Source organism: Bufo bufo, chromosome 2, assembly GCF_905171765.1.
Source record: "Bufo bufo chromosome 2, aBufBuf1.1, whole genome shotgun sequence".
Taxonomy (NCBI): Eukaryota; Metazoa; Chordata; class Amphibia; order Anura; family Bufonidae; genus Bufo; species Bufo bufo.
Genome location: NC_053390.1, coordinates 78,500,582 through 78,527,228, shown reverse-complemented (window position 1 = coordinate 78,527,228; position 26,647 = coordinate 78,500,582). Strand labels below are relative to the sequence as shown.

The following is a 26,647-nucleotide window of genomic DNA, read 5'->3' as shown; positions in this document are numbered from 1 at the left end:
GTCGTACCAGAGCACTGTTTTATTTTCAGCAAGTAACTGGCATAATTAGATGGCACATTGGGCATAATATAGTAACCACTTGTAGAAAAATACAAGAAGACTCGGAGCTGGAAGCATTTGAGTAGGAAAGCAAAGAAATAAAAGAGCTAAAGGATGGCTGCACAAGGTGCGGATTATGCACTGTTTTTCCGGGCGGATGTTGCACGGGGAAAAAACGCTGCATAAGGGCTCATGCACACGACCGAGCCGTGTTTTGCGGTCCTCAAATTACGAATCCACAAAACACGGATGCTGCCCGCGTTCGTTTCACAAGGGTCACCTATAATAGAAATGCCTAGTCTTGTCCGCAGAACGGACAAGAATGTGACATGTTCTATTTTTTTTTGCGGCGAATGGGTCCGCATCCGAGGGGCAAAAAATGCGGCTCGGATGTGGAACCAAACAACGTTCGTGTGCAAAGGCCCTAATATAGTACCAGCAAAGTGCATGAGCTTGGACAGGTATCTCATGCACACTTTGCTTTTTCCTGTAGGTGCGGAAAGTGACCACCTGTGCGGATTTTGAAATCTGTAGCATGTCAATTGGTGTTGTGGAAGGGGGGGAGATCTGCGACAAAACCGAATCAAATCTGCACACACAAAAAAAACCAGCGATAAATAGTTCCGATTTATGTGCATTGTTATGTGCGGTTTTGGTGCAGGCACTCTATGGCCACCTGTACACAAGTAAGGGTGAACGCACATAAGATCCGCACAAATTTCCGTGCGGATTTATGTGTTTTTCTGCAGCATATCTGCAACAAAATCCAAAATTAGAAATGTTGGTGCGGATTAGATACGATTTTGCCGCAGGTCTCACCCTTCAAATGAAAATCTGCAGCTAAAACTGCAAACATAACTGTCAGGCTGCGGATTTGTTTGGTCAATTTCCGCACAGAAACAATCCGCAAAGTGTACATGGGATTTGTGTAATTTCGTACACGTTGCTGGTACTGTACTATGCTGCATTCTTTCCTCGCATGATTCCTGGGGTCACACGTGACTGATTAGCTACGGATTTGCCATTGTGGATTTTCGTGCAGCAAATCTACAGCAAAGTGGATGAGGATTGCAGAATTCTCATCCACATGCTACGGGGGGACAAAAAAAAACGCGGCAGAAAAGCTGCGGTATTGTGGATTTTAAATCTGCAGCATGTCAATTTATACTGCGGATTTCACCCTTTTCAATGCAAAGAATAACACACTTCATCTAATCGGCAGCTTTTCCGCAGCGTGTAACAGAACCCTTTGGTGCTTTTTTTTTTTCTGCTGCAGTTTAGACGCAGAAATCCTGCAGATTTTGGCCTCATGCACACGACCGTTGTTTCGGTCCGCATCCGAGCCACCGTTTTTGCGGCTCGGATGTGGACCCATTCACTTCAATGGTCCCGCAAAAAAAAAAAAAATGGCATGTCCTAGTCTTGTCCGTTTTGCGGACAAGAATAGGCATGTCTACAATGGGCCGCCCGTTCCGTTCCACAAATTGCGGAAGGCACACGGGCGGCTTCCGTTTTTTGCGGATCCGCGGTTTGCGGACCACAAAAAACAGCACGGTCGTGTGCATGTAGCCTTTCAGCCACATGTGAACCCAGCCTTAGGCCATCTACACCAGTTGCAGAATATATGTGTTTTTTTCGCTCATATTCCCGAGCTGAAAAACCGCAGCGTATTACAGTACCAGCAAAGTCTAGGAGACACCTATATTGACTGTCTAGCAGCGCCCCTCTACAGTAAAGCACGGTACTACATGTGCTGCACTACCCTTTACCAGTGCCAGGATGAGTGGCCCCTTTGGACACCAGGTAAAGGTGGCTCTCCGTTATTTTTCTAGTACTCAGTGTACTGCACAGTCCTCATCATAGAAAGTGACTGACAGCTCCCAGCATCTACTCTTCACTGTTCTATGTCAGGACTTGTGGGGTCATTTATCAAACTGGTGTAAAGTAGATCTGGCTTAGGTGCCGATAGCAACCAATCAGATTCCACCTTTCATTTTCCAAAGGAGCAGCCAAAAATGAAAGGAAGAATCTGATTGGTTGCTATGGGCAACTAAGCCAGATCTACTTTACACCAGTTTTATAAATGACCCCACAAGTCCTGACATATAACAGTGAAGAGTAGATGCTGGGAGCTACTTTATCTGTAGTAGTTTGCTTTTTAATTTCCTTGAATCATAATTTTATTTGGTTATGGACTCGCCCCGGAACCAAATATTGAGAGTCTTCAGTCTGCGCCTTATGTCTTCTCCTAATGCACACAGCACAAGGATTATCAAGTCAGAAAACAAACTAGGAACTCTTCAAACTAAAATGTCACATAGTGAAGTACTGTATAATGCACATGGTGATGTCATAGTATAAAGATAACGCATACAGTGATGACACATTAAAGGGATTATGCACAAAGTAACGTCACAGCCTAGAGATAATGTACATAGCAATGTCACGGCATAGGTATTATACACATAATGATGTCACATTACAGGGATCATTAACTAAGCAAAGTTACATCTAAGGAAATATGCAAACAGTGATGTCACAGTAATGGGATAATTCACATAGTGATATCACAGCACAGAAATAATACACAGTGATGTCACAGTACAGGTATAAGCACAAAGTGATGTCACAGCACAGAAATAATGCACGCAGTATAGTGATAATAGATGATACTGTCACAGTACAGTGATAATGTACACAGTCGTGTTACAGCACAAGTGCAGAGACCTGGAGAGGGACGGCACAGAGCAGAGAGGATGGGAGTGGTAGTTGTGGTCCTGAGAGTGGTAGTACTATTCACAGTTTATGGAAGCAGTTCTCCCCCTGGTGTTCCTGGGGCGGTGCAATGGATGGAGGACGCACCCTTTCTGCCCTCTGGACACACCCTGGTACTGGGGCTCCTGCCTGGTGGTATCTGGGGTACCCTTGATGGAGGATGTTTGGCTGGGTGCGAGGCAGGAGTGCAGATGAAGTGGCCGGCGGATGGTGGAGTCGATAACCAGGCAGCAGGTTGCAATAAATAACACTCTTTTTACTGGGTTGATGGAAGGAGTAGTAGTACATAGCACTGTTCCCAAGTATATCACAGTGCAACCCTCTCTCAATAGCAGTGTAGAGGCAACAACAATGATAGTAGTTGTAGTACTCACTCAGTCTGACTGCAAACTCTTTGCTATCTTCCTAAGATAACCACAGGCATACTATACTGTCCTCTCTTTAGATAAGGATGGCCAGTCCATCTCAAAGAGTGGTGAATGCCGGAGGCAATAATCCTTTCCACAGAAGCCAGGCCTTTCTGCCATAAACAGGCGAATACTATGCTGTATGAAGCTTGCACAGCCTGGATGGTTCTGGACCTTCTAGGGTGACTGGTCTCTTTCTTTCAGGGATCTTCTGGTAGTAGAGTAACGTCTATGGCAGCTGTAGTCTTATAGACAGAGGTTGTCTGGACTTGGGTCTAGCTCTTAGGAGCTTGGACTTTTAGGTCTTCCCCCTTGCTCTGCCAGACACAATAACTAGTGACCTAAACAGTCTGCCAAATTGTTAACTTTTCAGTTTCCTTGTACATTGTTATTGAGTACATCTATGGCCCTCTGTGCCGGCGCTGTGTCCGTGCGTGTGTGCCGATGTTAAATGCGCATGTGCGGCGTCCAATCAGGACACAGCGCTCCACACGGACACAATGCTACACACAAGTTTAAAATAAAGAGAAAACACAAAAGCACACGGTGCGGTGGGAGGAGCCAAAGAGGGATGCTTACCGGCTTCAGTGTGTTCCGTAGGTCCATGAAGATCTGGGACCTGATCACACACATCAAGCTACTTCCTGGAAGGAGGAAGTGGGCACCTCCCGCACACAACAGCTGTGCCCTCTGTCCCCGGGGACGGCACGAGGAAGACGTGGGCCGAGTGAAGGAAAGACAGAGGACAGAGGAGGGCACGGTGCAGAGACACGAGGGCATGGGTGCAGACAGATATGGGCCCAATATGGAGGGGGTAAGAGGACGGAGCAAGGGTGGAAATGGAGGAGAAGATGGAGACACAGGACAAAGAGGAGAGAGAGAGGAGAAACAGAGAATAGATGCACACAGATGAGGAGAGAACAAAGAGACAGAAGTGAAGAGGACAGAGACAGCAGAGGTGAAGAAGATACAGACAGCGGAGGCAGAGGTGAAGAAAACAGAGATAGCAGAGGTGAAAAAGACAGACATAACAGAGGCAGACGTGAAGAAGACAGAGATAGCAGAGGCAGAGGTGAAGAAGACAGACAGCAGAGGTAAAGAGGACAGAGATAGCAGAGGTGAAGAAGACAGAGATAGCAGAGGTGAAAAGAACAGAGATAGGCAGAGATGACACACAAGTTTCCCTGCAGGGTGTTAGCAGCTTGACTGCCCATAGATACCTCCGAGACCCTATAGTCAGGCCACAGCTCCTTCGCCGCCGTCCGATCCTGCCACAGCTCCCCGCCTCCGCCCGATCCTGCGCATGCACCGCCTTCGCCATACAGACCTGATGAGCGGCCGTGAAGGAGATGGGAATGCGCAGTACTAAAGCGCGTCTGCACTGCCTACATGCCATTTAGTGCACTACGCCTGTGCATACACAGTTTTACACTGGGCATGCGCAGACACAGCGCTCCACACAAGCACGCTGGCAAGTAGGATACGACGCTGAAGAAGCCGCCTGTACCACCCACACACCATTCAGTTTTTCGGCACTGTCCACAGACGGCGCCTCCACTGCCCACACCTGCGCGTTGGCAAGTAGGTCGGACTGCCGCCATTTTAGCTAGCCAGTCACAGTGCCATTTCTGTTCGTCAGTTACCAGTCACAGCACTATAACCCATATAGAGAGGAGCCCCTGTCAGCAGTCTGACCTACCAGTCACTACCAGCAGTCTCCGCACCAGCAGTCAATGCCAGTCGTCCAGCCACCAGTTACAGTGCCAGCTGTGTTAGCCACCAGTCAGTGTCAGCAGTCTCAGCCACCAGTCAGCACCAGCCATGTCAGCCACCAGTCTCACTCACCAGTCAGTGCCAACAGTCTCAGCCACCAGCCACAGCCACCAGTCAGTGCCAGTGCCATTTAATATAGACTGTTTCTACTAATGTTTATGCACTAATGTTCTAGCGCCCGTTATTGCTTAATGTCTAGTAAACATAATAAATCACAACATTTAACTTGTCAACGTTGCAGTAACTCTTTGGCAACCCTTTTCAGTAGTCTACTGGGGCACTGCACAAGAATAAGGGGAAAATAAAGGGGTTGTCCAGGATTTTACCAATGATGATCCACCCTCAGGAATAGGTCATCAATATCTAATTGTCAGGGTCCAACACCCTGCAGCTCCGCCAAGCAGCCGTTCGGCAGTGGCTCCTGTGCCAGAAGTACATGGCTCCATCCATTGTGTAGTGGTCGGAGCTGGTTACTGCAGCTGTCACTTCATCAGTTCTGTCACAATGGACGTAGCTGTGTACTTCCGACACTGGAGCTACCCTGAAAGAGCTGATGGTGTGGGTGCGGGGTGTTTGACCCCCGACAATCAGATATTGAGGGCCTATACCATTATGGCAAATCCAATTGACATGCACTTAAAAGGAATAGCATGTGAACCCCTCTAATTGTCTGTGGTGACCTTTTATCCAGAATGTTTCAGTTATGTATATTCTTTATAAACGGCATCATTAGACTAGCATAAAACATGTACATTTCTGTGATTTGCTTCTTTTTTCCCCCGTTGATTTATACAGTGTATATTCATAATCTAATTTTTCATCTTAATGTAGACACCAGACATTCAGAAGACTTCATATTCAAGGTTCAAAAGAAGCATCTTAAGAAGACGAGCAAGACAGGTTCCTGTAGCGAGTAGTCCGATTTCCACTAGATGGCAGCATTGTCAACATCAGGAGAATGCCCTTAGTTCCTCTGAGCTGTCCCTGAGTTCATCTGATGAGTACTGGAGAACACCAGAGAAGCTGGTATTATTGCCATGTAAGTGTCACTATGTATATTTGCTTCACCTAATAGATTTTTACTGAGATTTTATGATGTTTTCCCTGCATCGGTCTTAAAAACCCCTCTAGTTGGTGGTGGATCCGCCAAAGTTATGTAGCGACGCTGACCTATCCACCGCCAGCTAAATGTAAAACAGCTTTCTTGCTGGCTTAAATTTAGACCATTTTCTACGCCTAAAACAGGTATAGAAAAATGATAAACGAGATGAGCCCCCCCGGACCCTCCCCTTCTCCGCCCACGCCATGCCACCTTTTTTAGACCTGGGAAAAGTCGCAGATTGCGGAGCAAATAACCTTTGCACCTCAATCTGTGCCAGATATATGGCAGAAAACTGCCATATAGCTGATAGTAACTGACCCCCTAAGTATTTGTGATGTCATTCAATGTTTTATGCAGATCTGAGCTTATTTTTATCAGACCGCACCTCTAGTTATGACTGCAGTCACATCTGCCATCATTAATATAAAGAGTAACTGTCATTTTGGTTTAAAGCACATCTGTCAGCAGATTTGTGCCTATGACACGGCTGACCGATTACATGTGCACTTGGCAGCTGAAGGCATTTGTGTTGGTCCCATGTCCATATGTGCCTCTATTGCTGAGAAAAATGATGCTTTAATATATGCAAATGAGCCTCTAAGAGCAACAGGGGCGTTGCCGTTACACCTAGAGGCTCTGCTCTCTCTGCAACTGCTGTGTCCTCTGCACTTTGATTGCCAGGACCAGGCAGTGAAAACATGATCACACCTGGCCTTATCAATGAAAATGGAGAGGGCGCGGCAGTTGTAGAAAGAGCAGAGCCCCTTGGAGTAACAACAACGCCCCCGTTGCTCCTTGAGGCTCATTTGCATATATTAAAACATCATTTTACTTACTGTTCCATCTGTACTCTTTAAAGGGGTTTTCCCGAGATTTTTATACTGATGACCTGTCCTCAGGATAGGTGACCAGTATTTGATCAGTGAGGGTCCGAGCGCGGCGGCCTTATCTCTGCTTTTCCTAGGCCAGTGACGTCACGGCCTCTATGCGACGTTGTGCTTGGTCAGCACAGAGAAGGCCCCGGTGCTCACAGGAGCACCAATGCCTTCTCAAACAGCTGATCATTGGGGCTCTCGGGTGTTAGACCCCCACTGACCATATACTGATGACCAATTCAGAGGATAGGTCATCAGTCAAAAAATCCTGAAAAACCCTTTTATACACAGGGTAATACACAGTTCTGAAGGCCATAACCAATCTCGGACATGCCTTACAATTTATTGAAAATTTAAATAAAAAAAAGTTATTCTCACCTCTTTCTCCAGTACTGTTCTGTGCAGTGCTGGTCCGGTTCTCCCCATCGGTGACATACTTGGGTATGACACATGCATGGATACGGCATGTGACCGTCGTGGTAGTCAGTCACTGTCCTCAGTCTACTATTTTAAGCCATTTTCGGTTGTGTCCCAAATTTTTTATTATCTTGGACAACCTCTTTAATAGTCAACCACTATTTTGCAGACCTAACTGATGTATCCAATGTTCCTGATTCGACATGCAAACCACCCCAATCCGAAGGCAGTGTTCCTCAGAGCATCTCTAAGAAATCCATCAGAAGGTGTCTAAATCAGAAAAAGAGATTATTTCTCCACCCTCAAGTAAGTCATCAGAATAATGCTAATATCAGTTACAAATAGTGGTTTTGGCAAAATAAAAAATAGATGTCATAATGGGTCTCATAATGTCTTAAGGCATTGAGATGTCATGATTAGTGCATTATTATGTCAAAATAATATCTTTTCATGTCATAAGCTATAAAGTCATAAAATATTTTAGCATGGCATTATGCTAGCCTATGATGTCATAATTCAAGGGGTTGTGCAGGTAGTATATAGTGATCACCTATCCTCAGGATAGGTCATCAATATCTGATCGGCGCGGGTCTGACACTTGGCACCCCGTCGATCAGCTATTTGTAGAGGAGGCGGCACCCCATGCGTCCTCTGCTTCCTCCTCATTACACTGCACGTCTGCCTTGTAGCGGTGGCGTCGTGTAATTACAAGTACTCGCTCCTTTCAAGTGAATGGAGCGAGTACTTGTAATTACACTGCACCGCCGAAACTTCTGAGACGAAAGGCAGTGTAATCAAGAGGAAGTAGAGCTTGCATGGGGCGCTGCCTCTTCCCTAAACAGCTGATTGGCTGGGGTGTCGGGTGTCGGACCCCCACCGATAAGTTATTGATGACCTATCCTGAGGTAGGTCATCTATACAAACCCCTACACAACCCCTTTAATGTCTTACATGTCGTAATGATGTCCTAGGACAGGCATCCTCAAACTGCGGCCCTCCAGCTGTTGTAAAACTACAACTCCCACAATGCCCTGCTGTAGGCTGATACCTGTAGGCTGCTGGGAGTTGTAGTTTTGCAACAGCTGGAGGGCCGCAGTTTGAGGATGCCTGTCCTAGGACCCCTTTATATAGCCTTTTATGATGCATCATATGTGACTATCTACACTTGATGTAAATGTCATCATCACTGCAATCTAATCAATCTTTGTGGTCAGTTTCCTTCATGTGACCACTCCACATGCATAATATCACCCATGCCAAGTCATGTCCTACCGAAAGCAGCGTGCGTTCAAATTCACATCATATCAGAAGAAATATGCCAGGCTACCTAGGCCTGGCCCTACCATAGCCATTTTTTTTTAGAAAGCAGTGAACACTGAACAAACCCCCCAAAAATTGCAAGTGGGTCTTGTGCCAAAATGTTGACTTTTTGACACCGAAAAACTGATGGGGCTTTGATAAATTCCTTCCTTATACTAGACAGTTTAAAAGTGCACCAGTTTTATAATTTATCTAGTCTAAGCTTACACAAATAAAAAATAGACAGTATTAAGCCCCCTTTACGTGATCTGACTGATCAGGCAATTATGGGGAATTATCAGTGGTCGAGGGGATACACAAATCTTATAAGGCCCTATAGCGAAACTAGTGTGGGCTCCACTTCCACACCAAGTTTCCCAGTACACGCCCGTCAATCACTCAAAGGCAATGCAGAATGCAAAGCACAGTGCCCCAGATTTCTGATGACTTTGCATTTTTTTATAAGCAGATGAAATTTTAATTAAAGAAAAAATTGTAATAAATAAAATCACCCTTGGCCTCATCCACTGTATCCAACTTCTATATCAGGTGCTGCATAAATATGGTGCTCATTCTGGCCACCATATTTCTCACTGTATTCGCACAGACAACTGGCATAAATGCATTGATAAATATCCTGCTTTCCATCAAGCTGGCTGCCTGAAGCCACCACTAGGGGGAGGTAACTGCAGAGGAATTTATGCAGTAACAATTGACAGAAATGGAAGCTGTACAAAGTCTGTTTGTACTGAGCTCCCCTTAGTGGTGGGTGCATGAAAGTGCACTGCTTTTTTCACATCAGAAAGGGAAGAAGTTCAGTGCTGGACCTCGTAGCAGTTGCGTGGTCTGCCTCCATGAAGGTACATGCAGGAATCACCTCCACTGTATCATTGCTGAAATTGCTTCTCTCCATACATTTATTTTTATCAACCTCAATGGGTTGTCCCATGGAAATGAATCTACATTTTTCAAATCAGCATTTGGATCTGAATACTTTTATAATTACAAGTAAATTAAATAAAAATCTATTTACTTTAATTAATTATAAAAAACACTACGTTTTTCAATAAAATGTATCAGTATAGCGCCACCTACTGTGTGTTCTTTTCCTTATTTCTCTGTCCACTTCACTGAGATGGTTGCACGTGCTCAGTTCTATTCTTCAACTGCCACCAGCTGTGTCTACCGTGACAGTTACAGGTAAAAAGCAGCAGCAGAAAAAGAAATGCCCCCTGAGAAAGGTCACATTCCCCCGAGCTCCCAGCTTGATATAAATCTAGCAGAGCAATGAATGGGGAGATCTCTGGATCCATTTGAGGTACAGGGCTGGTTCTAGCTTTGTTAGGACCCTTGCAGACGAGCGTGTGTCACGCTTTGAGTCCGCAGTGCAGCTCCCGGCCTGACCTCTCAGCACTGCCGGGTTCACTTAGCATTATATTGATTTATGATGCTATGTAACCCTTACAGTTCTGGAATGTATAGGATAACACTGACAGCATTATGCCAGTGTCATCTAATAGATTCCAGAACTGTAAGGGTTACATAGCATCATAAATCAATATAATGCTATGTGACCCCCGTCGGTGCTGGGAGGTCAGGCCGGGAGCTGCACTGCAGACTCAAAGCGTGACACACGCTCGTCTGCAAGAGGCCTTAGAAATATATTGTCATGTACTATATGATGTCTGATTTTCATATTTTACCTTAATCATGAGCTAATCCCTTTAATTGTATCATTTCTAGATATTTCTCACCACTGTGGAAGAGCATAAGATTGGAACTTCTAAGCAATGTAACAGTACAATGCAGATATGTGAGGAAGACTCATGTACATATAAAGGTATAAAAAATGGAGATTATTTTAATTTCTTGCTACGTCGTGGAAAATGTCATTTTATACAGCATAAGATGCAGTGATTCCCCCAGTATTACGGCCCTAGATATTTTTTCAGGGGTCTCCCTTTTGTTGCACCACTTTCTGTATACCCTGCCAGGTATATAGAGGTAATACAGGAGAGGTCCTCTTACCTTAATCCCTCCAAACCTTCTCTTTTTAAATGGTTCCATTCTGACTTATGTCTCTTCCTAGGAAAGTTGGTTGATCTTATGACCTCCTTTTAAGGGATTTTAACTCCATTTATGGCATTTCTAAAGGATATCATAATTGTCTGATAAGTGGGGGTTTCTGCCTACCCTGTGACTATGTCATAAATGTCTGAAGTTAGGATGCCCCTTTGATATCAGGGTGTGTGTTTTTTCTATAACAGACTCCTATTAACGTTAAAATGCGTGAAAGATAAAAGACAGATATCATGAGGGGTTTTCAGTTCTTAATCTGATTCCTCTTTATCTTCTGTTTTTTAGCACTTGTGAAATGCCTATCGTTTGCTCCATTGAATATTTACTCTACAAAACTAATACACAATGTTGGTCCGTCTTTGGCCCTGGATTTTACGGAGCATACTTCAAAAGATGTGTTTCAACAAAACAAATCCAATTTAACCGGGTTGTCTCATGAGGACAACTCCTGTCCATATACCCTATTAGGACACATGGATATCACAGAAGTTAAGTCCTCTCCATATACCCTATAAGGACATATGGACAACATAGAAGGGAGCCCCCCGCTCGAGGACCCCATTATGAACTGGAACGAAGAAATACTTTATGAGAGCGGCTCCCGTTCTAGTGGACCCGAGGCCAACCTTGTATTCTGTGGATGGCTATTCATCTGAATTGGCTTATCACTGTTGTGCCTGCATTTTGCAAACAGTTGACTCTAATGGGGCAATCACTTGAATTTGGCAAGTCATTGGCTATCCAATTTTTATCAGAATTCAATAGCTTCCAACTAGTATTGTTTAGACTGGACCTCCGTTGAAGGTCTGTTTCCGCACATTGAAATCATTGGAGAATCTCAGAAGCTATGCCCGTGTGCTTTCCTTCTCAAATCCAATAATTTGCTTCTCAGAGGAACATTCAGTGAAGGCAGGCTCCCCCTAGTTACCTTATAGGCTTCATGTGGAGCGCATGCTGGAATATGAGGATTATGGTGACTTGTGGAAATGATATTACTTTTCTTAGCAGAAATCTTATTAGATGTGATTGGTGTCAGGCAGCCAGGGAGACAGACGCAGTCTCACCTGAAGCATGTCACCAAGCGAAGACGTGTCTCTCATTCTCCCAGGTGGTCTCCGGCCCTCTGGTGGGACATCCCTCACCACTCGCTGACCACGAGGGGTGGGGTGTCGCCCCTGGAGGGTGGAGCTAGTAAAGATTTGCGCTTTATGTGTGCGCGTCACTCTGTGAGATCCACTCCGGATCTTGGTGCTGCTGGGAGACGGGATTCCGTCTTTCCCAGTGCTGACGCTGGTCAGGGGTCCCAGGTTGCCGGAACCCCTAGCGTCAACTGTTGCCTGGGAACCTCTGTTGTTATGTCTCCTGACTTGGACATGTGGTGGGAGGTTCCTTCCTCTGCACACTCCCAGCCCTCACCTCTGCTTCCCTGGTCTGAGGGTGTAGATTGGGTGTGACCTCAGCAGTGTCAGGTGATCTGTGGAGGGATATTTAAACCTGGTCTTTTCCCCCCACTCACTGCCGATTATTCAGTTGCTTCCATGGTTCTGGATCTGAATCTGGTGAGTGGTTTCTCTGGTTATTGACTCTGGCTTTGGTTTTGGTTGTCTTCTGGTTCTTGTGGCCTGGCTTACATTTACTGGCCATTCTCGTGTCTCCCTATTGAACATTGCATAGTGTCACGGTATTTACTTTGGGGTTTTGCCCAACTTCGGCCGGTGTGCCCAGCCACCAGCCGCACTGCTATTTGACACCTGGGAAGGGCTCTGCCAAAGCCCCCCTTCCAGCTGGAGGCGGGTGAAGAGTACCCCGGCCCTCAAGGGTGTTCAGAGTGTGACAGCTTACGCAAAGTGTGTCTGGTACGCCGCGTTTGCTGGCTGTCAGTTTGGCTTTATCGTTACATTAGCATTAGAATTGGATTTTCCAATGTATATCTCAGCAGTACATTGATCGAAGCGCACAAAAAAGTGAGATTCCAGAGAACAAAGTGGCAATGCTCATGTGATGCAAGGAATGAGAGTGCATGGAGGGGGACAACAACTCTGTACAAGACCGCAGATAGATATGCCATTCATAGTTTACATGAAAGGGGTTATCCTACTAAGGGGTTATCCTACAGCTTTTTTACACGCATATCTTCCCTTTTTGTGGGTGGGTAGTAGTTCATCAAATACCTGCATCTCCTCTAAGAGTACATTGCAAGCAGCTCTTGTTATAACACTCCTTCCTCCCCTGCATAGAAAGTCCATCATATATAGCCCCACAGATACCTATGGTGTGAAATGCCCCAACAATTTTCTCCTCCACTGTCTAGAGAGAGAGAGCAGAGGCGTAGTCTGCAGTAAGGGTACAGAGGGATGGTAACCAGTTAAGGGTGTGTCCCTGCACAGACTCACTCTATCCAATCAGTGCTGACATTTCAAGACTGTGTACACCCCCTCTAAACTGGTTACCTCCCCTCTGTACTCTTACTGCAGACTGCTAGCAATTCATTCATAACTTCTCGTTGAAATAATAAAGGAATGGCACAAAATAGAATCATAAGAATAGATGTTCTAGAATTGTTATTACATGAGGAATGCATGAAGCTATTAAAACAGGCATGTGAGGAGCGGTGAAAGATCCTCTTTAATGATAATTAAATAAACCTGATTCATTTAATTCTGTAATTGTGTAATATGTCTCTTCAGGCTGTCAACAAAGCAAGACAAATGTCACACTTGAAAAATCTTCCGATGTTTACTTTTTGCAACCTGATGTGAAACTCCATTTATCAGGGCTTCGGAATGATTACTGTAAGTTCCTGTAAGTCATAATTTATGATTTCCTATTTATTATCAATATTACATTACATGAATAATGTTTTATAATGGTTGTAAATGTGAGTGGGGGCCTTGATATTGGAGACTCACATTGTCTGTATAGAGAGGGTGTGTATGTCTCCTGCAATGATTGGAAAGAAAAGTGCCAACAGATTACTACAGTCCAGCAAATTGACTACTGCCCTTTGGGGATATTCACATGACCGTATGTATTTTACGGTCAGGAAAAATACGTATGATGTCGGTGTTGCATCCTTTTTGCTGACCCATTCTGTTCCCCAAAAGATAGAACTTGGCCTATTCTTGGCCACAAATGCGGACCATGGATTCATTTAATTCAATGGGCCTCCAAAAATACGGATGCAACACAGACATCGCATGGGCGTCAACCATATTTTGTAGATCTGCGTTTTGCGGACAGCAAAATACATACGGTCATGTGAATGCCCCTTCTGTGATCAGGGAGAAGCAGTGGAATTGCATACAGAGGCCTATCTGTGTGAATACTGTTATAGTGGCTTACCAAAGGCTACAGCAACACAATATAGTTGTCATCTGTCCAATACAACCTTTTCATTGCCATATTCTGATCACCATAACTTTTTTAAAGTTATGTCTACGGAGCTGTGTGCGGCTCACTTTTGCGATACAATAAGTCGTTTTTATTGATACCACTTGGAGTGTGTATGACTTTTTGATCACTTTTTATTCAATTTTTTGGGGAGGTGTTGGACTCCCACTGATCAGATATTGATGACCTGTGTGCAAGATAGGTCATCAGTATTGTACTCCTGGAAAACCCCTTTAAATCCCCTGTCCTCTGGTGATAATGAGATGACTCTGATGACCCTATCCTAGTCTACATAGCAAAGTCGAAAAGTGAGCTGACGAATCCTGTATATGTCAGCATAAAATTCCCTTGGTTAGTGTGAAAACTGGAATACTTTTATATGGCAAGTCACAAAAAATAAAAACTTTTTCCAACCAACAAAAATAACTTTGATCATCGTGGTTATGATACATTCCTTTTAAAGGAAAACCCAAGAGTAAATTGTATTGCTCATTGGAATTAGTTTCTTTAGGCTTCCAGTTGATGTGATATGTCCATCACCTGAGATGTGGGGCATTCCAGAACCAAAGAGGTTGATTTGTCAAGCTGTCTTCCTAAAAATATAATTATCCTTTAAATATACCTCACCGTGACTCCACTAACAGACTGTATATCTGTTTTTGTTTTCAGATCTTAACCTTTTGGATTGGAATTCAGAAAATCTTGTTGCCCTGGGGCTTAAATCAGCTGTGCATATCTGGAATACGGAAAACAACAGCATAGCTCAAACTATTCATTTACCTTCTCCATCAACATATGTTTCATCAGTATCATGGATAAATGCTGGGTCATGTCTGGCAATTGGCACAAGCAATGGCGAAGTTCAGGTACTTTTTATTATATCATCTGTAGATTGGGGGTGAATGTACGTATGATTTTAAAGAGAACCTGTCACCTCTCCTGACATGTCTGTTTTAGTAACTACTTGTATTCCCCATATACAATGCATTTGGAAAGTCTTCAGACCCTTTCATTTTGTTATGGTGCTAAAATACAAAAAAATCTAGTTTTTCCCCATTAATCTGGACTCAATACTCCATAATGAGAAAGTGAAAACAGACTTTTAGAAATGTTCGCTAATTTATTAAACAGGAAAAATGAAAATTTCGGATGGACATAAGTATTCAGACCCTTTGCTATGACACTTGAAATTTAGCTCTGGGGCCTCTCATTTCTCTTGATCATCTTGATCACTTTTTAATATTTCCCCTAGGCAACTTGAACAAGCAATCATCCGATTGTATCTCTCATAGACTCCAATGCATTAGCATTGGAGTCTATGAGAATTTCACTGCGTTCCTATGGAGCCCTGCCACAGGCAGCCTTAGATCATTCAGGAGAACCGAGGCTGCCGCACACACCACCTGGCTCCCCCGATCCTGGCTAGGGGGAACCAAAGGATGCATTCCCGGTTTTTAACCTCACAGATGCTGTGGTCTCATTTGACCACTGTAACTGAGGGGTTAAATGTGTGCAATCCATGTTATTGTCAATACATACATTATCCCCAGGTGTCTGCTGAAATATTCTCAGCAAGCAGAGATATAATGGACTTTCCTAATCTTTCAGCTCTGGGACATTGAAACACAGAAGAGACTCAGGAACATGCTCGGACACATGTCTGTTGTGGGAGCTTTAAGCTGGAATCAACATATTTTAAGCAGGTAAGGAGAGGTGTGCAATTAACTGGAGAAGAAATGGGTAAGGGTGGGTTCACATTAGCGTTAGGGATTCCGTTATGGCTTTCCGTTATAACATGGTTATAACGGAAAATAACGGAATCCATAAGACGGAAGGATGGATCCGTTCTTCTGCCCATAGACTTGTATTATGACGGAATGCAAAACGGAAGCCTTTAAAAGGCATTCCGTTTGCTATCCAGCCTTATAGAAGTCTATGGGAATCAAAACGGATCCGTCTGGGTCCCGTTATGCAAGACTGAAAACAAAGTCCTTTCGACAGGACTTTGTTTTCCATCTTGCATAACGGGACCCAGACGGATCCGTTATGCTTTCCCATAGACTTCTGTTGGGACGGAAAGCAAAACGGAATGCCTTTTAAAGGCTACCGTTTTGAATTCTGTCTGGGCATTCCGTTATAAGCCATAACGGAATCCCTAACGCTGAACTCACCCTAATTTAGGAAAATTGCAAAGTTAATTGCAGTGTTTCCATACCGACTTCTGCATTTCTTATATGACTTTTTATAAATACTCCATAGAACATGAAGCTTGGGTAGGATGAAACATAAAAGCATCACTGCTGTTAGTTAGTAATATGGAGTCCCCCCCCCCCCCCTCAAACACACATCCCAAATCTTCATCACGGCTGATCCTATGGCAGTATCAGGTGAAGGCATCAGTATCAGTCCCAGGGGGTATTTAATCTTGCCTATCTGATTATAGTCATGTTATGGCATGCTTCTATGGAAGTCCTGGTGTTGACAGGGGGAAGTGGTGCATATTCAAGCCAAACTGAAGTACTCTATTATTCATGGGGTTATTCCATAAAGAGTATTACCAAGGGTGCATCTAGCCTTTCTGCTGCCTGAGTTGAAAACTGAAATGACACCCCCATCCCCCCATGCCAAATTCTCAACCTAACCCCTTCCCTCCAGCCTTACAGTTAAAGGCATACTTGGAAAACATTACAAATGGTGCTACAAACATACTGGTTAATATAGCAGTACAGCTGAATATGCAGAGATGAACGCTTTCACAATGAAAGCACTTATTGCCCAAGGCTTTTTTGCTGCCCCCCACTTGTTCCTACCTGGTGCTGCCTGAGGCAATCGCCTCACCTCGCCTCATTGGCGGTGCACCCCCGAGTATTACTACAGTATGCAATAAAAAGAGCACTTCAAATGAAGCATTATTGGAATATACATGCAATAGAAATATTGCAAGGTTTTTTATGTATGTACATTACATTTCCTCTCTGGTAGCGCCCTCTGCTGTTTATTCTTTTGGTCCACCTTCTCCTGCATTCAGAGGTAACATGCTCAGTAGCTGTGTGCCTATTCTAGTCAATTTACCAAGTCCTGGTAAGGTTAATTAATGTACATTATATCATTTCTGTTCTGTCCAGTGGCTCCAGGCTTGGTCATATACACCATCATGATGTCCGCATTGCAGAAAACCATATTGGAACTCTACGTCACAAGCAAGGCATTTGTAGTCTAAAGTGGTCACCATCGGAAAAGCACTTGGCTAGTGGATCAAGCGATGGGATTCTCAATATCTGGCCTTATGATCCAGGGTCGTCAAACCTTTGCACACCCTTACAGTCCATGGTGCACCCCACAGCTGTCAAGGTGAGATGTGCCAGATAACACTATTGCACTATGTACTGTTTCTAACTCAATGGGACTATAGTTTTGTTACCAGATGCTGCCTGTAGAAGGCGGTATATCTGTGTGGGACTAGACAGTAAATAGCCGTAATGCACTATTTATCTGGGCAAAGTATGGCACTCTCTTTGCACTAGTTGGCGTAGACAAACATGGCACTTTGCACTATGCATGCAGTAGAATATAGGGTACTTTCTTAGTTCTGTGTTTGGCACTATGTAAGCTTAATTATGATTTATTAGGTCACAATATGGCTCTATGTGAATACCATACACATTCAGTTGCTGTAGGCCAAACGATTATACCCACTTTACACATATTTAATTTATCAGAATAATATTACTACCTCCGAAAAACACAAAACCAAAGTAATAATATTAGCTGAAAAGCAAAATTACGTAACAATTCTGGAACAGAGATGAGCGAATCAATTCTAAACAAATCAGACTCATCACAAATTTCACAAAAATTCTTCTACCAAAACGAATCTGAACTTATGGCGATTTGCTTTGGTCGAATTGCCCAAAATGGATTCTGCCACTTTACTTTTAAAATGCAAGGAAAACAGGGCATGGAGGATGAAGATGGGGATCACATGAAACTGAGCATCTACCCACGTGGCAGGCTCGCCCACAATGCTTTTGCAGGCAGTCTAACAGCCAATCAGGATACTGACTGGACTGATTTATCAGTCTTTTTGCCAACTGGGAAGCACAGACACTATTGTGAGCTCAGCCACTGCCGTGAGAGGATGTGTCTGCCGTATCTGTGACAGACATAAATACTAGACCAAAGCCAGCCATCTTAGAGTGTTGCAATGATAGTGAAGGGATATATTTAGTTACGTAGATTGAATTACTAGTAATAAAGTCGGGTTTTATCAGTAGGGACAGTTAGTGTACTAGGCCAGCTGCTGGGGCTGTTCATGTCTTGCACTGCCTGCACAAAGATCCTGCACAAAGATGATCTTTTTCTGTACATTTAAAAAAAAAAATACTGTTACAAAGCTTCTACAGTGTTTTATAGACATATTAGCATCAACACCAGCACCCTATGATTTGTTGCATAAGCTGCACAATTGCACCTTTATCTTTCCAAAAACCAGTTGCAATTTTGCTACCATTTATCCGTGTGCAAATTAGTGCATTTTAGTGCGTCAATACCAGTGTACAGTGTGTTCGTAATAGTAGACTTTTAATTGTGCCTGTGTTTATTACCAACAAAACCAGTTGCAAGTTTGTTTTTTTCCAATAACACTGTGTGTATTTATATACCATCTGCACCCAATAAGGGATTTTTTTTAAACATAAAAAATTTGACAGTGAATTGTCTTTTTAAAAAGGCTGTTTGCTAACACTGTCAACTATGCATTTACCCATAGCTATGTATGTCAGTGTCATGCTGACCTTATTTACTATTGCTGTTTTTTGCGTTAAAGAGCTTAAAAAGGGAAGGAGAGAGAGAAAAAAGGTAAAAAAAAAAAAATTCAAAAAAGAGACAAAGACTAGAGAGAAAAATTTTAGTTCTAGGAGACCTCAGAGTTTCAGGCCAAAAGTAGAACTTTTGATTTGAGTAGAATCGACTCCCACCCCAATCAAATGTTTTGACCAATTTGTTAGAATATGAACAAAACAAATGTCAAGAAATTTGCTCATCCCTATTCTGGAACATTTATTTTATTGTCTCTGTGTGGTGTCCTTCCTGTATAATTCCCTAGAAAAGATTATGAATAAAGGTAGAACTGGGTGCTACCAGTTGGGGTGTGTCGCTGCACATTATCCAATCAGTGCTGCCAGTATCAGTATCCAGTTGTACATTTATTTATTAACATCAAGCAGGAATATCATAAATGGGGAAAACAAGTAATTAGTTAAAATGACATGTCAGGAGAGGTGACAGGTCCTCTTTATGGTGTTTACTCATGGTTTTGGCTTCTCTTCTTCAGGCGATAAACTGGTGTCCATGGCTGTCAGACACTCTTGCCGTAGGAGGTGGAATGAGCGACGGCCACATACGTATTTGGGATACAAGTAATGCAAGAATTGTCAACTCGATAAACACAAACTCACAGGTAAGCAAGTCAGTTTTATATGTGTATTACCAGTATATTCATATTAGGCTATAGCTTAGCAATTTCACTATATGATGGATTGTGACCTTAGAAAGCAAAAAAGCTTGTTTTTGTTTTCTATGATACACTGGATAATGTGTATTATAATAAGCAATTTTACTGTATTTGGTTTGTCCCAACATTGCATATGACCAATTGTATTAGATAATTTTAATGGAAGATAAATTCCCAGGGGTCCCTCAAGTTAAAGTATTAATTTGTTCTGGACCATTGTAAGTTAAAAATATTGTAACTTTGGACCATAACCCTATGGAAAATTAGGAATTGGTTCTGAAGCCCCCAATATATTATCCCTAAGTAATTAAAAATGAATATTCATGAAAATGAGTGAATAACTAGCGCAGGTACAGCAAGTCCTTAAATAGTTGCTGGAAGCTGAGAGCACTAGAACACTTTCTATGACGAGGACAGGAGCTTCTGCAGGGTCCTGTATGGCACACACTGCACCAGAAAAATAAAATGAAGCCGCCCTCATCTGATTTCCAAAGGAGCAGCTCACCCTGGTACAGACAGAGGGCAGTACAGAACATGTAGTACCGCACTATACTATAGAGAGGCACTTCTAGACAGCCAGTCAGTAAATATATTAATGTATCACAGGTTGTTTACCAGTAATATGCCCATGCTGGCCGGACAGATCTTCCAGTGACTCACACATGCAGCACATCTGTCAGTCTATGACACTGTATTCTGCATGTGGTGGGAATTGTGGGCCAGGAAAGACCATTGTATGTTGAAAATATTCTAACCTGAGGTCACTGTAACTAGAGGCACCACTGAAAGTAATGGGCATTGTTTATAGTATCTATAAAAACTAGAGGTGTATGAAGAACCCAATCCCTAGATTGTTCAAAACTTTCTTATTCAATTTGTTGTTTTCAACATTTTTTTTTTTGCATCAGATCTGCTCTATCCTTTGGCTGCCAGATACAAGAGAACTCATCACAGGTCATGGAGCTCCAAAAAACCAAATGAGTATTTGGCAATACCCATCTTTAGTGAAAAGCACTGATGTTTATGGTGAGTAGGACATCATCTAAAAATTCAAAGTGTCCCTGAACTTAATTTTTTTTTGATATGGTAGTACCCATGGAAGTTTAATTCCATCTGTTCAGCATGGGTGGGCAGAAGAAGAGGAAGAGGATGAGGAGATTGAGAGTGATCCTCTTAATGAGGACAGTGAATTCTTGCATGTTGGTACTCTGGCACACATGGCTGACTGCATGTTAGGCTGCCTTTCCAGCGACCCGCGCATTTTAGACAACACGGATTACTGGTTGTTCACCCTTCTCGACCCCCGCTACAAAGAGAACTTCTCATCTCTCATTTCTCTGGTGGAGAGGACTAGCAAAATGGTGCAATACCAGAAGATCTTTGTTGAAAAAGTGCTCCCAAAATTTCCATATGACAACGCTGGCGGCAGAGTCCGTACTTCCTTTGCCAACCAAGGAGGGGAGACAAGGGGAACAAAACAGCAGTTCCAACAGAGGCAGGGCAACACTCTCCAAAGCCTGGGACAGTTTCATGACACCCCGCCAGCACCCTCACTCTGATGCGCGGCCTAGTGTCACAAGGACGGAAAAATTTTGGAAGATGGTGAAGGAGTACATAGCAGACCGTGTCAGCGTCCTCAATGATTCCTCAGTGCCTTACAACTACTGGGTGTCCAAGCTGGACACATGGCACGAACTGGCGCTCTTAGCCTTGGAGGTGCTGGCCTGCCCTGCCGCCAACGTTTTGTCTGAGAGGGTATTTAGTGCTGCTGGTGGCATTAGCGCTCTTCTACTGCTGTGCACATGAGAGGTGATTTTCACGCATCACTTGTGCGTTGCGTGAAAATCGCAGCATGCTCTATATTTTGCGTTTATCACGCAACGCAGGCCCCATAGAAGTGAATGGGGCTGCCTGAAAATCGCAAGCATCTGCAAGCAAGTTTGCTAAGATGACAGTCTATTCACTGTATTATTTTCCCTTATAACATGGTTTAAGGGAAAATAATAGCATTCTTTAATACAGAATGCTTAGTAGAAGGTCAATTGAGGGTTAAAAAAAAATAAAATAATTAACTCACCTCCTCCTCTTGATCGCGTAGTTGCCGATCTCTTCTTACTTCATTAATCATTAAAGGACCTGTGGTGACTTCACATCACATGGTCCAATCACATGGTCCATCACCGTGGTGATGGACCATGTGATTGGACCATGTGATGAGCTTGTGACATCACCACAGCTCCTTTGACAGGTCCTGAAGAAAGAACAGGAGACCGGCAGCTACGCGATCAATTGGAGGAGGTGAGTTAATATTTTTTTTATTTTTTAGCCCTCAATTGACCTTGTACTAAGCATTCTGTATTAAAGAATGCTATTATTTTCCATTATAACCATGTTATAAGGGAAAATAATTACATCTACACAACACCGAACCCAAACCTGAACTTCAGTGAAGAAGTCCGGGTCTGGTTCGGGTCTGGGTACCACATTCAGTTTTTTCTCCCGCGCGTGCAAAACGCATTGCACCCGCGCGATAAAAACTAAACAACGGAACGCAATCACAGTCAACACTGACTGCAATTGGGTACCTTCTCGTGCGGGTTTGCCACAATGCACCCGGGACGCATCCTGAGCCAAAACGTGACGCCAGTGTGAACCCAGCCTAACACTAGTGATGACGAGCCACAGCAAAGTCGCAGACGAGGCTCTTTGCCTGGCACCAGCGCCATTGACCCCAATGGATGCCCACAGAGTCATATACTCCGTCTGTTCCAGAATTTAATCCTGTCACAGGCATCCGTTATGATGTTATGGGGTTTAGGGGGTGGAATTTTTTAAAATCTTATCAGAAGAACTGCTAAATTTGAGACGCTGCTCAATTCATCTCTAGTCATCCCACCTCATATTTCGCCAAGAATGGCGTACGGTGCCCTGTTGTTGTGGCAGACATTTTAATATTTTAGGGCCTCCTTCTAAATATGGGTCTCATAAAAAAAAACACTATGAGATCTTATTGGTCATCTGATGTGTTGTACGATACCCCCATGTACAGGGAAGTAATGACAAGACAGCGATTTGAGACAATCCTGCGATTTCTTCATTTTGCTGACAACACACAGTGTCCCCCACGTGATGACCCCATCCATGACAGGCTTTATAAAATTTGGCCCCTCATAAATTATTTAAATGAAAAATTTAAAGAGGCCTACACCCCATAAAAAAATATTGCTGTGGACGAGTCTCTTGTCCTTTTTAAAGGCAGGCTTCAATTTCACCAATATTTGCCAAGGAAGAGGACACGATTTGGGCTAAAAATTTATGAGCTCTGTGAGCATCTGGCTGCAGCTATAAATTTAGAGTGTATGAAGGCAAAGATACAAAGTTTTGCCCTCCTGAATGCCCCCCTTCCCTCAATGTGGCAGGTAAAATAGTGTGGAATCTTTTTCACCCTCTTTTAGATAAGGGGTACCACTTGTACGTCGACATTTATTACACCAGCGTACCTGTTGAGGAACGGTTGAGATGTATTAGTAAGGCGCATGCAGCTAGCATAGCGATCAGTGTAGAGCATAGCGAAAGTATTATTGTTATATAAAGGCATAAATGGGCGGAGTCATCAATAGACAATTCCTCCCATTTATGAATATTAATTACCGATATTTGCATAAATATTGGTGATTAATATTCCCCCTTTACAGTACCCCTTTTCAGGTATCTTTCAGTCAGAAAGACAGTGGCATGTGGCACTATACGCCGTAATCAAATTGGTCAGCCCAAGCCTTTTGTGAACCAAAAATTAAAGTCTGGGAAAATAAAGGGCCTTTGCAATGGGGACATCTTACTTGTAAAATATCAAGACAAAAAAGATGTCCTCATAATGACATCTATATATCCAGACAGTAACAGCCCTGTTCCTGTGCACGGCACAAAGACCACCGCCTGTCTGCATACAGGATTACAATAAATATATATATACCAAATGCTGAAGCCCTATAGCGCGGTCAGGAAATCCCGCATTTGAAACTTGCAGCCCACCGTAGCCCTGTATAATTCTTTTGTCATGTTCCAAAAAGCAGGGAACCAAGGAACACATCTTGATTTTCAAGAACAAATCGTTAAAAATTTAATATTTCGAGAGCAGCGCCAGGATAGCAGTGGAATAGCGGCATATAGTCATGCCAACAGAATTATCCCAGGACAACATTTCCCATCAGAGGTGCCCCCTACTGCGAAAAAAAAGCAGAGCCCAAAAGAGATGTAGGGTCTGTTACTAGAATGGGATACCATATATCAATGTGACAACTGTCCAAATAAGTCTGGACTTTGTATTATGCAGTGTTTCTGCATTTACCATACTTCCATAGATTATTAATGTAATCAATTTACATTTTTTTTTACTTTTTCTATGCACTTTTGGCCATTTCTAATTTATTATGCAATTCACTGTTTTTTAACACTCCACATTTCATTATATTATTAGCCAATTATAATTTGAAAATTGCATGTAATTTAAAATTTAGTATAGCCACTGAGTTATTCAACACAGTCCTGACCTCAGTATCTGAGGAAAGGGATTTAGGAGTAATTATTTCAGAAGACTTAAAGGTGGGAAGACAATGTAATAGAGCAGCACGAAATGCCAGCAGAATGCTTGGATGTATAGGGAGAGGTATAAGCAGTAGAAAGAGTGAAGTGCTTATGCCGCTGTACAGAACACTGGTGAGACCTCACTTGGAGTATTGTGCGCAGTACTGGAGGCCATATCTCCAGAAGGATATAGATACTCTAGAGAGAGTTCAGAGAAGAGCTACTAAACTAGTACATGGATTGCAGGATAAAACTTACCAGGAAAGGTTAAAGGACCTTAATATGTATAGCTTGGAAGAAAGAAGAGACAGAGGGGATATGATAGAAACTTTTAAATACATAAAGGGAATCAACTCGGTAAAGGAAGAGAGCATATTTCAAAGAAGAAAAACTACCACAAGAGGACACAGTTTTAAATTAGAGGGGCAAAGGTTTAAAAGTAATATAAGGAAGTATTACTTTACTGAGAGAGTAGTGGATGCATGGAATAGCCTTCCTGCAGAAGTGGTAGCTGCAAATACAGTGAAGGGGTTTAAGCATGCATGGGACAGGCATAAGGCCATCCTTTATATAAGATAGGGCCAGGGGCTATCCATAGTATTCAGTATATTGGGCAGACTAGATGGGCCAAATGGTTCTTATCTGCCGACACATTCTATGTTTCTATAAAGTGTATCTATATTGCGCCACCTGCTCAGTTTCATCCTTTAACGGCCTCCTGAGCTGTGATAGGGAGAGCTGAGACACGCCCCTTAGCTGCAGCAGAAAAGACACGCCCCTTGAGCTGTCAGTTTGATATAAATCTAGCAGAGCAATGAATGGTAAGATCTCTGGATCCATGTGAGGTACAGGGCTGGATCTAGCTTTGTTAGAAAAAGATTGCCATGTACTATATGATGTCTGATTGTCATTTTTCACATTATTCACGGGATAACCCCTTTAATAGAAATGTATGGCTGTCACATGATCCTGTGTTATATTATGTATTAACAGGGCACAGAGGAAGAGTCCTGCATCTTGCCTCAAGTCCACATCACAAGAAAATCTTTTCAGCAGCAGCAAATGAAACATCTTTTATATGGAAATACACAGCAACTAAAGAGTAAACTGAAACATAACAGGACATAACACCTCTGGTGCCAGTTACGTTGTTCCGAGCTCATTCTACTTAGTGAAACAATGTATTTGGATTAGGGATGAGCTAATCGATGCGTTCATCTGAACAAGTTCTCCGTCTGGGAGGGACTGTCCCTCTACAGAGGATTCTGTACTGTGCCAGAAGATTAAGATGGCAGCACATCACCGTTACTGCATGCGTATATAATGTGCCCCGAAAATATTTTTCTTCTGGTAGGCCAAGGAACCCCAATCCGACCTTGCTTGGGTCCACCCCAGGAAATAACTCTGAGGATTCGAACCCCATCCGGCTGTGTGGGACTTGTAGATGTAGTCCGGTCAATACAGTGGTTAAAAAATTGAACTAAGAAAGAACTGAATATGTAACAAAAAAAGTACTGATAATACAAAAAAAAAAAAATGAAAAGGTGACATGTTTGCAGCAGAAATATTCTTTAACCCCTACAGGACCCTGGGATTTTCCTTTTTTGCGTTTTCGATTTTCACTCCCCGCCTTCCCATAGTCCTAACTTTTTTATTTTTCCATTCCATATTTTTTGCGGGACAAGTTGTACTTTCTAATGGCACCATTTACAGTTGCATACCATGTTGTAGGAAGCGGAAAAAAACTTCCAAATGGTGTAGAATTGGGAAAAAGCACAATTCTGAAAAAGGTTTTTATTTTGACTTTTTACACTGTACACTGTGCGGTAAAATTGACCTGTTATCTTCATTCTCCAGGTCAGTACGGTTACAACGATGCCACACTTGTAGAATTTTTCTTGCTTTTTAATACTGAAAAAAAAATTAAATACTTTGAGGAAAACCCCAAAAAAATTTAAAACCATATTCTGACCCCTATAACTATTTTGTAGTTATGTGTACGGGGCTGTGTGAGGGCTCATTTTTTGCGGGACGATCTGTTCTTACAGTGATACCAATTTGAAGTGTGTTCCACTTTTTGATCACTTTTTAAAAAAAAAATATTGGGTAGTTGAATTTTTTTTTCAAATTGGCTGTTCCCCCCCCCCCCCCTTACGCCATTTGCCGTATGCCATTAATATTGTTATATTTTAATTGTGTGGGCATTTTCGCATGTGGCAATGCCCATGATGTGTATTTTTTTTTATTGGTTAAGTATTTTTATTTTAAGGAAAGGGGGCTGATTTGAACTTTTATTTTTTTATATTTGTAAAAACTTTTTTTTGTCACCTTGGGTGACAATAACTGGCAATCATTCGATTGCCCATAGTGTTCATTGATGGCTAAATAGCCATCA

General features: G+C 42.9%; 1 protein-coding gene across 1 annotated transcript in view; it reads left to right on the top strand.

Moving 5' to 3' along the window:
* CDC20B (cell division cycle 20B) overlaps positions 1–25,374 on the top strand; it is a 38,568-nt gene extending 13,194 nt beyond the window's left edge. The window contains exons 3-13 of the mRNA XM_040419619.1: positions 5,826–6,033; positions 7,558–7,694; positions 10,431–10,600; positions 11,052–11,113; positions 13,454–13,558; positions 14,826–15,022; positions 15,765–15,859; positions 17,282–17,507; positions 19,489–19,614; positions 20,577–20,694; positions 25,246–25,374. Coding sequence (XP_040275553.1) covers positions 5,826–6,033; positions 7,558–7,694; positions 10,431–10,600; positions 11,052–11,113; positions 13,454–13,558; positions 14,826–15,022; positions 15,765–15,859; positions 17,282–17,507; positions 19,489–19,614; positions 20,577–20,694; positions 25,246–25,358 — 1,557 coding nt within the window. The 3' untranslated portion in view covers positions 25,359–25,374. The remainder of the gene's footprint in view (positions 1–5,825; positions 6,034–7,557; positions 7,695–10,430; positions 10,601–11,051; positions 11,114–13,453; positions 13,559–14,825; positions 15,023–15,764; positions 15,860–17,281; positions 17,508–19,488; positions 19,615–20,576; positions 20,695–25,245) is intronic.
* The last annotated feature ends 1,273 nt before the right edge of the window (positions 25,375–26,647 follow it).